The sequence below is a fragment of the Cynoglossus semilaevis genome, chromosome 14 (assembly GCF_000523025.1).
Source record: "Cynoglossus semilaevis isolate Cse_v1.0 chromosome 14, Cse_v1.0, whole genome shotgun sequence".
Classification (NCBI taxonomy): Eukaryota; Metazoa; Chordata; class Actinopteri; order Pleuronectiformes; family Cynoglossidae; genus Cynoglossus; species Cynoglossus semilaevis.
Window position 1 is genome coordinate 20,739,014 of NC_024320.1, and position 14,804 is coordinate 20,753,817.

Genomic DNA, 14,804 nt, shown 5'->3' on the forward strand with positions numbered 1-14,804 from the left:
GCCCACACGCGCGCCCCCCCCCCCCCCCCCCCCACTGCCCACCAGGGAATCCAGACAAAAATAATTAGTGTGAATCTGATGGACTCAAGTGCTTTCCCAGAGAATGTGAGGACATTTAATGCCTCCCCAATTCCACGGGGGTGTAAGGGGTGAGTGTCTTTGTGGGCACTGGTGGTGATGGACTCACACAGAGGAGTGAGAATCTGTATGGGATTCCTCCTTGAAATGGTTAGATCATTTAATTCCATCTGTGCAGATGTCAAGAGCTGCTGGGTTCTGCCATGTGTAATGCCCCTGGAATGACGGAACAGGAGTCAGCTGCATTATCTCACTGCATATGTTGGACAAAAAAAGACACATCTACCATGCAGTATACTGTCTGCATGTCTGAACAGAATACACCAAAACAGTGGTAGTGTTCACCACATACACCAGCGGTGAAAGTTTCATTGAAATCTCTTGTCGTTCTTTGAAAAAAGAAGTGAGAAGTGTATGAAAAAACACACACACACACACACACACACAGTCCCGGCGCCTTCCAGGCAAGGATGTTTCAGAATTCTCCTGCAGAGAAGAAATCCAGAGATCTGTGCGACATTAAAGTTACAGTTAGCAGAGTTACTAAGGGGGAAAAAAGGCTGATTGTTGAGTTGGGTTTCATCTGCAGAAAATAAATCAGCGATGATGACCCGGAGTCATTTCTCTATCTCTGAAACAATATTTAGTACTGCCACATGTGTGTGTTTACATGCTTCTTTGAAAGTTTCCCTTCTTTTCAATGTGCCGTTGCATGTGGCCAGTTGTCTCTGCTGATGAAGAAGGGAGACCCAGAAAAAAGACCTGCGTCCTGTTACTGGTCCAGAGTCAGGGGTTTGAGAAACTGGACATTGTCCAGTGGTTACACGGAAGACTAGTTCAACCCGCACTTTCCCTAATCCTCAAAACAATTATTTACAACGTACCTGTCAATGATTTGATAGCATCAATTATTAAAATAGCATGTGTGTGAAATAGCATCTTCTGCCTTTCTTGTTAAGGCTTGCAGAGGGAACCTGAGCAGATCATCACCAGGTGAAAGACAGGCTCCACCTTAAAAAGGTCATTAGTTCATCACGGGGTCACTGATCTACAGTTGGAGATCCTTTACACTCACATTTCTAAGCTATGGTAATTGAATCATGTTTTTGTAGGGGGTTGTAAACTGTGAGCCCAGAGGAAAGTTATATCGACTTACTTTTTGTATTTTTTATAATAATTCATTATCTTTCTTTATTGTGTCATATATTACTGTTTTGTAAAACTGCGTTTAATGATGGTAAATAATTAATTAATTTGCACATTTATTTCTCAAATCCCACGACTCAAAATTATTTTTTTGACTTCATTAGCCGCCCCCTAGTGGTTATACTTTCACCTCTCTTGCCTATCATTTCACAGCTTTCCTGTCCAATTCCCTTACAATATATGTGTTTAGGCTCTCGTGACACGAATAGAAAAGGTTTTTTTTTTTAAACTCACTAACTTGGTTCTGTTAACCCAACAACCCAACTGTAAACACAGAACGTCACAACGTCACATGCTCTCAGTTCACAGTAGATGAACAGGGAGATAAGGGAAGATAATGTGATCATGTGGAAGCTCCGTGGGGATGTTCTTGGAAAGCTGCTGGTACTTGGTCATTCACTTGTGACGTTATTCAGCAGTTCAGTCATTTCAGAAGACTTCTCTGAAATCATTCCCTTGGCCACTGACCCGACCAGGGAGCACGAGCGGACACCCGCAGATTATTTCTGACAGATTATGAAGTGTAAATGAGGAGAAACTGATGAGATGAAATACTGAAAGAGATGCTCCAGAGCAGAGTTTACAGCTTTAATCAATCCATCAATTTTTATTATTTAATAAAAAAAAAAATATCATGCAAGCCTAAGAAAACATGAGTCATGTGTCAGTGTTGGGTCAAGGTCAATATCCACCCTGACACTGCATGACTGCCTCTGTCACATGTCTTTATTTATTCCATTTACACAGGTCGTTACCCACGCCCTCTTCATAACCCTTCTACTGTCAACAGTTCCTTGTGATGGTTGGCTCTACAGAAATTCTTATTGTCAGTGTATAACGAGGAGACCGAAAAGGAACCCAAGTAGGAACTGCATACATTATATGAACTTGAGAATGTGTTTCCAAGGCCGTAACTTTAACTGGCTCATTAAAGTGAGATCAAATTGCTTCATTTTGTAATGAGAGTGTTTAAATAGCTGACACAAACACATTGAAATCCTTTGGCTGCTAAAGGTTCCATTGCTAACAGCAGTGCCATGTCAAATAAAGCAACTGGATCAGGCAACGATCGGAAGTTAACATGTTGTTTCGATTATGGTTATGAGTGTGTGTGTGTGTGGGGGGGGGGGGGGTTATGTTTTTTTGGTCGCTATACTTAAGGGGACATTTTAATGGGAAATAAATATTGTATTCGAGGGTAAACGTTCTTCCTTATGAGGACGTTTTTCAGGTACCGACTTTGTGAAAGGATGTTTGAGGTTCAGCGTTTACTTTGAAGTTAAGGTAAGAGTGAGAATGAATTGTATGTTTGTGAAGGTCACATTAATGTCACGAAAGATCATCAGGTGTACCATGGAAAACGATCTAATTTCATTTAATTGGTCTGAAAACTATTATTTATTTACTGCAAAAATGTGTACCTTTTGTCTCTGGGACACTGCAATGTAGAACAATCAATTACTCTTCCACTAGGTGGCAGCAGATTGCTATAAATTTCTTTTTTTTAAAAAGAGTCTCAGAGTTGTTGCAGACACTCTGTGTGTCTTTCTTCAATTCCTGTGAGTACATCAGTGTTGTGTTTAACTAAACAGGCCCAGCTTCAACTTCAAAAATCATTATATTTCATTTCATACACTGAACTTTTGGGACATTTTTGTTGGCTGGTGCGCCACCAAATTTTTCAATTGTGAAACATTTCCATTGGGTCAACAAAGGTTGGGAAACACTGGGTTAAGGAATGAATTAGGTCTCTGTGAAGTGCTCACCAAAAACACTGTGTATGTGTGTGGGTGTGTGATTTGTGCAGCAGCTCTGGACTGAGATCAGTCATCCNAGTCAGATAAGAAGTTATCAGGACCTTTAAACTGAGATGAACCAGAACACAGACCCACTCAGAAGAGAACAGCGAGTTTTGGACATGAGAGAGTTTCCTCTGCTCCAATCAGCACAGGACAGCATGTTTCCTCATTTAAAAAAAGGGGGGGTTTGAGAACGACCAGGGCTGACCAGAGGAAAAGGTGGAAGAAGGATGCCTTTGTTGTTGTTGGTTTTTTTCCCCCAACAGAATAGTAGCTGTGGTCAATATTCCCACGTTCTTCTAGAAAACATGGATCATTGGTTTTAGGCCTTTACCTTTGGAAGTGCTTCGTTTGCCACGAGTTGAAATTTTTCAAAAAATCAAAACATATATTCAAACATTGCTCTTTTACCCTGACTGATATAAGATCTGTTTAACTTCAATTGAAGACCTGTAATACCTTCTAAGACCACTAACATTGAAAGCCAGCCTTACAGCCGTCCTAGTATGTGTATGTGTACACATGTGCATGCATCACACGAAACACTTATTGTGTTTGTTGTGTACCAGGAAGTAGTTGGCGAACTGAGCGGAAGAATACATCAGACAATGGACTGAGCTACATTCACTTTCTTTCCTTTGTGTTGTTTTGTGGGAATTTTTTCCCCTTCATTATGGCTCCCAGGTGAAGGTCAGACTCTTTTGATGTATTTATGACCAGGATTATGAAGTAATCACTGTGTTAGCGTAGGTCAGTGACATAGGTGGTGGAGAAAATGTAAAATATTTCCAAACAAATTTGAGACCTTTGAACAAAATCCAATACATTTTCAAGACCTTCACGTACAGTTAAATTAAAGTGAAGTTTTTTTCATTTCATTTCATTTCAGTGTTGTCTCACGGCATCAGTGTGTTTTATGTATGACGGGACTCCGTGTTCTGCCGTGAAATAAACTGAGAACAGCCTGTGTCCGGTTGTAGTTCGGTGTTGTCTCTGATTGTGCTTTAATCACTGAGTACAGTTGTCTCCGCCAGCGAGTGCAGCTCACTGTGACACGGCAGTAATAGGGGGCGCTGGCGCTGCAGGTGCCAAGTTTTCCTCACCAATGACAGTGAACTTAATGTAACATAATGTAACTCTAATGCCTCTGTCACTACTTTCGTGACTCTGTGACTACTTTCGAGGCTACACGCTCGTACTCACAATAAAATGCCTGACGTCGAGGCTACACGCTCGTACTCACAATAAAAGTCGTCAGCGCTAAATGTGTAACTTACTCCGACAATCAGTGAAAAACGTACGTATTTTCAGAACCATATACTCAGTGAAAAGATCGACGTCATTTTCAGACTTTTATTAACGAGCACTGTGTGTTTTTCCTAAACTAAAATTAAAGCCATAAATATAACAAAAACGTGGTATTGAATACATTTGATTTCTCTTTTAGTGGAATGTTGCAGTTGGAACCTCTGGTGCCCTTTCATGTCCTGGAGCAGATACAATAATACAGCCTGTGTGATATTAAGCATCCTTTAACCAGGAGTCCAGAAATATTTTCTGATATTTCAGTGTTTTTTATTAAAGTAGTATTTCTCGAAGTGTAGATCACGATCGAAAAGTCAATACTGACAGTCCAAATTAGATAAACAGAAGAAGAATTTGCTCTATTGGTTGTTGTACGTGCAGTATTCAGACACAAACAAACTTCTTTTATTTTGTCCATTCCTCCATCTGGACTGTTTTGTTTGTCATTTTGTTTTTTAATGAAACCACAAACTCCGGTTAAGTGTGAGTAAACCGGGATAATTTACATTTCTCTGGGTCGGACATTGGCGGAAATGGTTAGCGCTTTAGCTCCAAGGCTACTGTTACAAGTCTGGTCTTTCTGTGCGGAGTTTGTATGTTCACCCTGTGTGGTTGGGTTTTCTTCAGCTACTGTGGTTCCCCCCAACAGTACGAACACATACAGGAATCCTTTAAGTACTACACTGTACTACAACCTTTACAGCCAAGAGCTAGCAAATAAAATTCAGTCTAATAGTCATAATGGCAATGACGGTTACTTGATTGCTACAGTATTTAATGCAATTATATTATATTAGCTCTATTTCATTTATACTTCAATGCTTTGGAAACATTTTTAACGGTGACGGTAAGTTGTTTTTATCTATATGTGGTTCAGTAATGGACTGCTGGGTTGTCCAGAGTGTACCCTGCCCAGTCCCCTTAGCTGGGATTGGCTCCAGACCACCCACGTTGCTGGAAAGGATTAAGTGGTAGAAGCTAGATTTTCGGGTCCAAAATGTGCCTAACAAAGACTTCTGGTCTACTAAGCCACTCAAGCGAAACAACAAATGCCAAGTATTTGGCTGACGAGCAGCCATGTGACTACATGTAAATACTGCAGCAGCTGTTAGCATTTGGATGAATAGCCTCACAGCCGCGGAGGATAACAGTGGTTTACATCTGCAGGTGTCACTCTTCCACCTTATGGTACCACAGCTCCACTCACTGGTTGCACTTTATTTACTGATCCTCCCTTTAATCGCTCCCCAATGGAAAAAGCTGACGCGCATTTGGCAGACGATGAAAGTAGAAGAGGAGTACCATGTAGTAACTGTTTGTACTTTGTGTACTGTGTGTACTGTCTCCGCGTTCTTTAAACAAACGGGCTCAAGGCAAACTAGTGGTGAAGTTAAAAGAAAGAGTTACTGGAAATTAAAATGTTTATGTCACAACTCCATGGGAGAATGTACACAGAGATATAAATACCTGCGTACATGATATTATTAGTTGCAGTTAAATATAACTGGTTCTAGAATTGTTTACTTACACTTTTCATCAAAACTCCAAAGTTTCATCTTATTTTAAATCATCTAAGGATCTGAAAACAACAGATAATGGTCTCACTCTGAGTTTCTCTGTAGAGATTTTAAGCTCTGTATAATAATAATAATAATAATAAATATATATTCTGGGTAATAATATGTAAATCAAATATCTTAAATGTATCCTTCATTTCCTTTTATATCAAAAACAGTTCACTACATCTATCAAATCCTGGTAGTTTAGTTAAATAAAATATAAAAATATTTGCATCAGCAAAATTTTAAAATGTATACAGTGAAAATAAAAGTATATTTAATTATTCACCTCTTTTTATACACGTTCTTATACTACGTACTTTGAACTCACTGTATTGCATCAGACATTGTAGTATTTTTCACGAAGGTTCGTTCTGAATGTGTTCAATCTGACTTCAACACATTCACACTGGTAGAAAACTCCACAGCACATCAGCCGATGTTACAGTCAGGGCCACAAGAGGGAGCTATCAGTCTAACCATTGCCAAGCTGTTGGCCCTGGGCCTTGTCGTCTTCCCGGCTCGTATATATTAAAAACAGATAAAGTCCTAAAACATAATGTCCTGTCTCTGCTGTGTCACATTATGTGTATGTATTTTTTACCTTTCTCTTTAGCACCTAATGCACATTTTAATCTTTGGATGTGAAACTCCTGACATCAGGGTGATAATGCTTTCTGGGATTTTAACCAAAAAATGCATTCCAACCTGGCACCGTCCACTGACACGGAACATTTTCTTTCTCGGACACAGCAGGAGATTACTCAGTAAAATGCAAACAGGTTATGGAGGGGAGGAGTGGGAGGAGAGGGGAGGACTCTGTGCCAGCCAGCATTTAAATATGGGGCCCACATGGTTTTACTACATGGGTACAAAGTTGGTTTGACAAGTGTTTCATCAATCGGTGTACATCTGAAGTAAAAACGACAGACTTAAAGTATGTCTTCATTTATATTTACTGCACTAATGACACATCGGTAGTGATAGACATAAACAGCACAACTCTTCAGTACGTCTGGAGTGAGTTTAGAGTACGTGGCAAGCAACGATGAGCAGGTACTTGGAGAAAAATATAAATAATCCTCGCAGCTGTAGCTTCACAACCAAAAGATTGTACTGTGTTCTTTACCATCATTTAACTGGTTCAATCGCTGGTCTGTCCGAAGACATGCAGGATTATTGGACAAGTTTTATCTTAAATTGACAGCGAAAACATTCCGCACAATCCCAAAAATACAATAGCACTGACATCAAAATAAGCATTTTTACAATAGTGCACTCACATATTTTAAGTGCAGTGGATGAACCAGCAGTGGTTTGAAGTCGATCAGGGCCTCTGGTTGACCTGTCTCTCATCCATGCAGCTGAGTTCTGGACCCAACAGCCACAAAACAGTTACACAACAGAGGTCGACCGGTTCATTCACACACACACACACACATGCACTTGTTTTTTGTTTTGTTTTTTGTGAGCACTTAACATAGAAGTTATAAATTTCCTGGCCACTTGCCCCAATCTTAACTACAACAAGTATGCCTAATCTTAATCCTTACACTAACTCTAATCTGATGTCAGTTCTAATCCTAGCTCCAAACTAAAAAAAAACTAAAAAAAAAAGTCTGATTCAGAGGGACCTGAAAAATCTCCCCACAAATACAAAGGTTCCCCAAAAATAAAGTACTTTTCAAAACACGTCCTCACTAATATAGTAATACACACACACACACACACAGTGTCTGACATTTTCAAATAATTGGAAATAAAAAACATTTCAGGTCTGACTTTGAAAGCTATAGCTCAGCTTTGATGTCGTTGAAAACTTCGTATGTACTCCATGTATGAAATGTCAGGGTACAATCTGTGCTGTGTGTACTTTTGAACTTTGACCTTTGATTGAATTGCCTGCCTCTGTTCTCATCTGCTTCCCTGTACAGCTGAACACACACACACACATGCTGGAATGATGTTGTCAGCTCAACAGGATGTACAGTGACCCAGAGAAATGGAGTACCAGGGAGATGAAGGGCCAGGATCAAGGTAATGGACTCCACCGTGACACTTAGTTATGGCTGAGCTCCTTCTGTCCCTCTGCAGGATGATGTGTTGACTCCATGTCAGTGATGTAGACTGGTCTGAGTCCATACCTTATATCAGGGATGACTGACACATAAGTCAGTCAGGATCTACCAGTAATTCTACAGTGTCATAGTGAACACATACTGAGAGAATTGAATCATATTATGTCATGGAGTCACATGCCTTTAATCAGTACCCCGACATATGTATAAAGTATGTTCAGTTTTTATGAGTAAATACACTTACCTACCTTTAAGGTTTTCAATGTAACTGGATCACTTTTGTCTGGTCTTTCGAATATTGGATGTTGAGCCAAAAATGTGTAGGCAACCCTAGGTTACTGATTAGAATAGTGGTTCCCAAACTGGGGGACGAACCACTTTGAAAGGCGCAGGGATATTAATAATAATAGTAAAACATTTTATTTATTTTGTTTTGAATGTGTCTCCATTGAGGGGAGTGAAAGAAAGGGGGGCTTTTGGGGTCGACCAGTCCCATCTAGAAAATTATTTTTTGTGGAAGAATCGTATTTTAAAAAAAATGCCTCTGACCAAAAGCAAACAAGAGGTTGCACAAAATATGTTTTAAAGTTTATTTTCAATTATTAAAAAAATGTTTTTTTAGTCATATATACTGTACATTACAGTATTTCAATTAAACAAGTCATTTTTTCAAAAATCAATTTTTTTTTTGTTTTTTGTATTGGATATTGATCGAAAATCTAATTTTTTTTGTTTTTTTTATTGGATATTGATCAGTGATGTGACCCTAATTTTTTTGTTTTTGTTTTTTGTATTGGATATTGATCAGTGATGTGACCCTCAGAGAGATGTCGTTGGCCTCTGTGACCCCCCAGATCACTGGAGTTTCAGACTCCTGTGTTGAGCAGTAGCTGATGAACAAAAGTCTCTCTTCTCTCCACGTCATAACGCTAGAAGGTAGAACCTCTCGTCAGTTAACAACTGATCACATCATTTTTGAATTTTTTCTCTACCGGAGAACAAAAGCAGGTCTCTTTGTCTGCTGTGATCGGACGACTCATAACTCTAAGATATAAATATGGTGGACTGGACGTGGAGCCTTTTCAAGATGAAAAGTTTCAAACACATGGTCCTGGTTTTTACGATAACTCTGGTGTGCCAACAGTGAAATAGTGTTTTACTCTCGTATCCCTGCGCCCCTGAGCAGTACTGCAGTAGTACGGTCCTAATTAGAGCTTCATGCCAAGTCAGAGCCCGTGACTTTCTCCATGGAAACAAGTCATCAACATAAACTCGTCCACTCTATTATGAGGCTGTTATGTACACAGGTACAGGGCACCATTATATTTGATTTGTGGAGACTGAGACACACTCACATTTATCATTTTAATGTTACCATAAAACTTTGCTAAATTATTGGAAATATTTTGATGGGAGTCTTTAATAAAAATATATATAAAACCAAGCAGGAGCATAAATATCATAAAATACAAAATTAGATCTGAGTTTAATATATAACAGTCTACGGTCAATATAAAACGTCCACATTCCTGAGTATAAATGTCTGGCCCTGCCAAGTACAAATGTACGGCTATGAAAAAGTTTAATTTTAGAACATTTTCCACGTCTGAGAGCAATAACCTGTGCAGTTAGGTTGACAAATTACCAAAGCACTGAAGTGAAAAACGTATGAATGAAATAGAGCTAATAGAATATAATTGCATAAAATACTGTAGCAATCGAGTAACCTCCATTGCCATAATGAACATTAGACTCAATTTTATTTGCCAGCTCTTGGCTGTAAAGGGTGTAGTACAGTGTAGTACTTTAAAATACATAAACTTCTTTTAAAAAACAACACTATAAATATGGCCTTTCAAAATGTACCTATTAAATGTTTTAATTATTTTAGAACATAATTTTAACACCACATTTTAGTCACACAGTCATCTATCTATCCATCCAGCCATCCATCCATCCATCCATCCATCCATCTATCTATCCATCTATATTTCTATCTATTTCATACATTCCACCCTCGTGTGCTGAGCCTTTTGGCTGCAGCCCGTTGTATTTTTCATGTTTTCCCAGCTGTGTGTGATGAATCTTTGATATGACCTCCCATCTCTGTTGATAAAAATGACCAATCCCAGCCCACCAGGCAACAAAGACTGTGAACTATTCCTTCTGTGGAGCTGCTGTGTGGACTCCAGTTTCTGATAGTCACACACCTGCTGTGACCCCATCAGTGACACTGAATCACATCAATTCCACCGGCGCTGCAGTATGAAGGTCAGCTTTTGAGCTTGTGCGTGCTTTTACCTGCCCGTGTACTTTTATCCATCAGGTTGAATCTGTGTGGTTCATTTTCTCAGCAGCAGCAGCTCAGGTTTTCAGTTCTCCTACAGGCTTTGTTTTTATCTTGGGAAAACTGAGCATTTTTATGTCCTTGGTCTGAGAGAGAATTGGTCAATAATACTGTAACATAATGCAAGTGTGTATATGGCCTGATAAATAATAAAAACTAAAATTATATAATGATAATAGTTAGTATAATAAGATATTATAAATATATTATTATTAATATATATATTTATTACTTATATATTTATTTTAAAAAATTTACTAAAAATTATTTTATTGATGATTGTTGCCATAGTTATACTAGAATAGTAGTAGTATTTCAGTTTTTCTTTTGTCTTTATTAAATAGTACCATTTAGGTACTGGTAAAGGCCTATAATAATAATAATAATAATAATAATAATAATAATAATAATAATAATACAACAATGGTCTCTAGACACTCCCACTACTATTTCCTTGTTTGTTTGTTTATTTGTTTTGGTAAAATAAATACATTGGTTTGAGGTTTCTTCCACTACTGTAAGTCTCCAGACGAGTCTTTGTTGAGACATTTCTTCAGCTCTTCCTGATTTATTGTCCATCTCTTCTGTCTGTCTCTGCTGCGTTCATTAGTTCAATCACCCTCACCTGTGTCATGTGACTCTGTCCATCAGCCTCACCTGGTAACCTGGGTATATAAACCTCTCTGCCTCACTATGTCCTCATTGGGTCATCATATGGTTCCTGTTGGTCCTTTGTTCATGTTGTGGTTTCTGTTGTTGTTGTTGTTGTTGTTGTTGTTTTTGTTTTTGTTTTTCTTCTTTGTCTCTGTTGCAGCCTGCCTGTGTCTGGTGAGTTAAGACTGTGTTTCCTGTTGGATTATTTTGCATGATTTCAGTTTGGACTTGTAGTTAGTAAACATTTGCACTTGATCTGTATCAGCAATTTATTAATATTGAAGTGTTTCACAGTGAGGATGGTGTTCTTTGAGATCCAAACCTCTCCCTTTCCTGTAATAACTTGAGCACCTTTGATCAAAGAGTTTAATTCCTTTAATCCATCTGACTACATACAGTAATACATATTCAGTTGTCGTACTTTAGACTGTCCTGTAAACGCCTCTTTAGTCAATCAAGGCTGAAATGCGTGTACTGTTTATACACATCAGCATCTCTTTGCTGATAAATGCCTCCACCTTAAAACCCATCTTTCCATTCTGTTATAGATATTGATTAAAAACCAACTGTATATTGCAGCTAATGCTTTTATTACTTCAATCAAAAAATAGATTGTATTCCTCAGCATCTTTGTGTACAAACTTAAATCACCCACAAACTTTATCCACATTTTATTGAAGAGTTTTTTTTTTTACCTAGTCTGTAACTAAGTGTGTTAAGAGGCCACACCGTGGCAGGTGTGGCTAGTGTGCCCGCCTTACAGTAAAATAAATCACAGATTGGCTGGTCCGATCCTGTTGTACAGTTCTGTAGGTTTGTACTGTATGTTCTGTGCAGTGTCGGAATCTCAGGAGGAATCTTGTTTTCCTGTCGCAGAATTGGGTTAACTGTCTCTTTAACGGACACTTCATCCACTGACCCATATAGATTTAAGATCGTCTTTGTCCTTTTTATATATGTGGAAATTGAATATACCCTCTCATGTTTCCCAATACTCTTGTTTTATTATTAGCATTTTTATCCAATATATATATGGGGTTGATTTACTGACAGTGTTTTGAAAAAGCAAATCTACACAACATTTTTAATGTACTTGTACAACAACAACAATAAAGCTGACTGTAGAGACACTGTACTTGTACAACAACAATAAAGCTGACTGTAGAGATGAATTGTTGTTTGAATTATGCACTAGCATAAACCCTGTTGTTTCCATAAAACTATAAATATCAGTAACATTTCTGTATCTGTTACAAAACGCTCAGACAAGTATAGCCCACAATAACCTTTTCTTGTCATTTATTATGTGCAGACCAGCAATCTTCCTGTTTCCATTGTAAACATGTGCTAGGCTAATGTTTTATTAAGCTTAGCTACGGAGGAACTCACGTCTGTCTGTAGATTTACTTTTTGTTACTGAAGTTATATGATAACAAAGCCCGCAAGTCCATGTGGGCCACACTTGGGTGGAATGGGCTACACAGACACCAAGACAGTAAATAGCTGTTCTTGTTCCTCTGGTGTTAAACTCCAGTGTTTGTTTACAGTTTAGCCCTAGCTGTACAGGATTTCTTTGTGTATGAACGTCTTAAGTGACTAATGAATATAAACAGTGCATGTCATCTCGGTGACTTCCGGGGGCGTTTGATTCGTTGTGGATGACATCAGATGTGGAGTGAGTTTGCGAAAAAAAAAGAGTGGGGTGGGGGTAGAACCGGTGCCCTCTCCTCTCCTCTATTCCTGAATATGACACAATGTCTGCTGGTATAAAGAGCTAGAGCCACTCCTATCAGGGCTCCTCTGGTGTCTGGAGATCTCGCCGGAGCAGTGCAGTGAATAAAGGGAGGAGGCGGAGGAGGAGTACTGCTGTTGCTGCTGTATTACTGCAATCACTGACAGGGAGAGGAGAACATTGAAGAGAAGAGGAGAAAGGAGCAGAGGACAGGATGGCCACCTTGGTACAGTCTGCGAACATGGAGGTTCTGGGTGGTCAGAGCAGCACCGGAACGTCTCCCACATCCACCGGCCCCCAGCCGCACTTTAACGACAACAAATTTTACCTACTGGTGGTGATCGGTGAGATCATCACGGAGGATCACCTCAAGTGTGCCATTGCGGACATAGAAAAAGGTAAAGACCGGGGTATAGGTGAAAGGAGGGCGGGGGTGTAGCCCACCAGGCTGTGAACTAAACATCCACAACTTCAACTGTGATGCTGAACTCATTCTTTAGCTTTAGCTCATCAACTTACTCCTTAAATTGATACATGAAGCCCGGCCTGTTTACTCGCCAGATAAAATAAAAAAATATGTTGTTATTGATGGGACAAGAGAGCAGCCCCTCCCTGTAATATCACTTCATCCACAGGTTTTCCAGCCGTGACTTTCTAAGATACTATGGTTGTTTATGTCGTGTTATCACAACGTAAGGCCCGACTGTTGTCACCAACACTCGTGGGACACATTCTCCTATAGCTGACGTTGGTGATTTAGCAGATCAAATCAGATGATGCAACTGCAACTGCGTTTCTCCAACGCAGAACAACGTGTGGTGACTCAGGCTTTTGTTTTAGCAGTGAACCGTCATTAGCATCGATTGGTTGTCAGGAAAAAAACAAAACAAACACTTGTGCTTCTCTGTACTACTGTTCTACTACTGTTCTACTGTAATGTTTATTAAAAAGGAACAGTAATAAATAATCCACAGTCCATTCTGTGGTAACACGCCTGTCTCCATCAGCAGCAGCTTCGTCATCCCGCATCCACTTCTCTCATCCCACACCGGCAGGTGGGCGTGGCTCTGTCCGCACTGCGGTCCCTACGGAAAGCCACAAGGACCGATATTCAAGCAGGGAAAAAAGTAGAAGGGCGTTTTTGAAGCGGTCTACAGTCAGCTGATGTTGAGCAGGTCTGGCTCTCTGGACTGGACTTCGATGGACTGGACTGGACTGGCTGTATTGTTTCTTTTCATGTTGCGCAGTTACAGCGTGGGTGTAAAAGAAACTGCTTTTTCGACTGACACTTAAATAAATTAAAATAAATAAAGCAATATAATATACTTAATTAAGCTTATCATCACACAATAACATTAATTATATCATTTTTTTTGCGACAACATCCATTACTGCTGAAAATAAATTAAAATAAATAAAGCATTATAATATACTTTCTTTTAAGCTTATCATCAAACAATAACATTAATTATAACATATTTTTTGCGACAACATCCATTACTGCTGCTGAAAACAAAGACTTTTTGTCGAATTAAAGACAGATTTCTTTTTAGATTGTTTTCATTATATTTTGTTTTTCTGTGCCTAGTATTCCTACAGTAAAGTTGGTAAAGGAAAACAAAGTTAACCTAAAATGTGGCGTTTATTCAAATAAAAAAAAATCTCCTTTTCAAGGCATTTTCTCTTTCATATTTTCCCCTCGTTCTGCACTGTGCCTTCAATAGGTGATGAGAGGGATGCCATCATGACTCAGCTGGGTTTTGTGTATGTATGTGTGTGCACAAGTGTTTTTCTTTTTTTTTTTCTTAACTGATGCTTCCATTCTCCTGCTCATATTTAATTCACATCTTTGACCCTGCAGGAATCCGTTCATGGGACACCAACCTCATCGACTGCAACCTGGACCAGGAGCTTAAACTGTTCGTCTCCAGGCACTCGGCTCGCTTCTCTGCAGATGTCAGAGGTAAATGGAAAATTCCAATGATTACAGTGATTAATTATTCAATGAATTTGGCAGCTCTTTGTTCCACCTTAAACAAAGTCTGG

General features: G+C 39.1%; 2 protein-coding genes across 9 annotated transcripts in view; one reads left to right on the forward strand and one right to left on the reverse strand.

Annotated features, from left to right (window-relative positions):
* dab2ipb (DAB2 interacting protein b) overlaps window positions 1–14,804 on the reverse strand; it is a 791,247-nt gene that overhangs the window by 215,227 nt on the left and 561,216 nt on the right. The gene's annotated exons all lie outside the window — the stretch shown is intronic.
* map1b (microtubule-associated protein 1B) overlaps window positions 12,477–14,804 on the forward strand; it is an 18,436-nt gene continuing 16,108 nt past the window's right edge. The window contains exons 1-2 of the mRNA XM_025062558.1: window positions 12,477–13,156; window positions 14,620–14,721. Coding sequence (XP_024918326.1) covers window positions 12,973–13,156; window positions 14,620–14,721 — 286 coding nt within the window. The 5' untranslated portion in view covers window positions 12,477–12,972. The remainder of the gene's footprint in view (window positions 13,157–14,619; window positions 14,722–14,804) is intronic.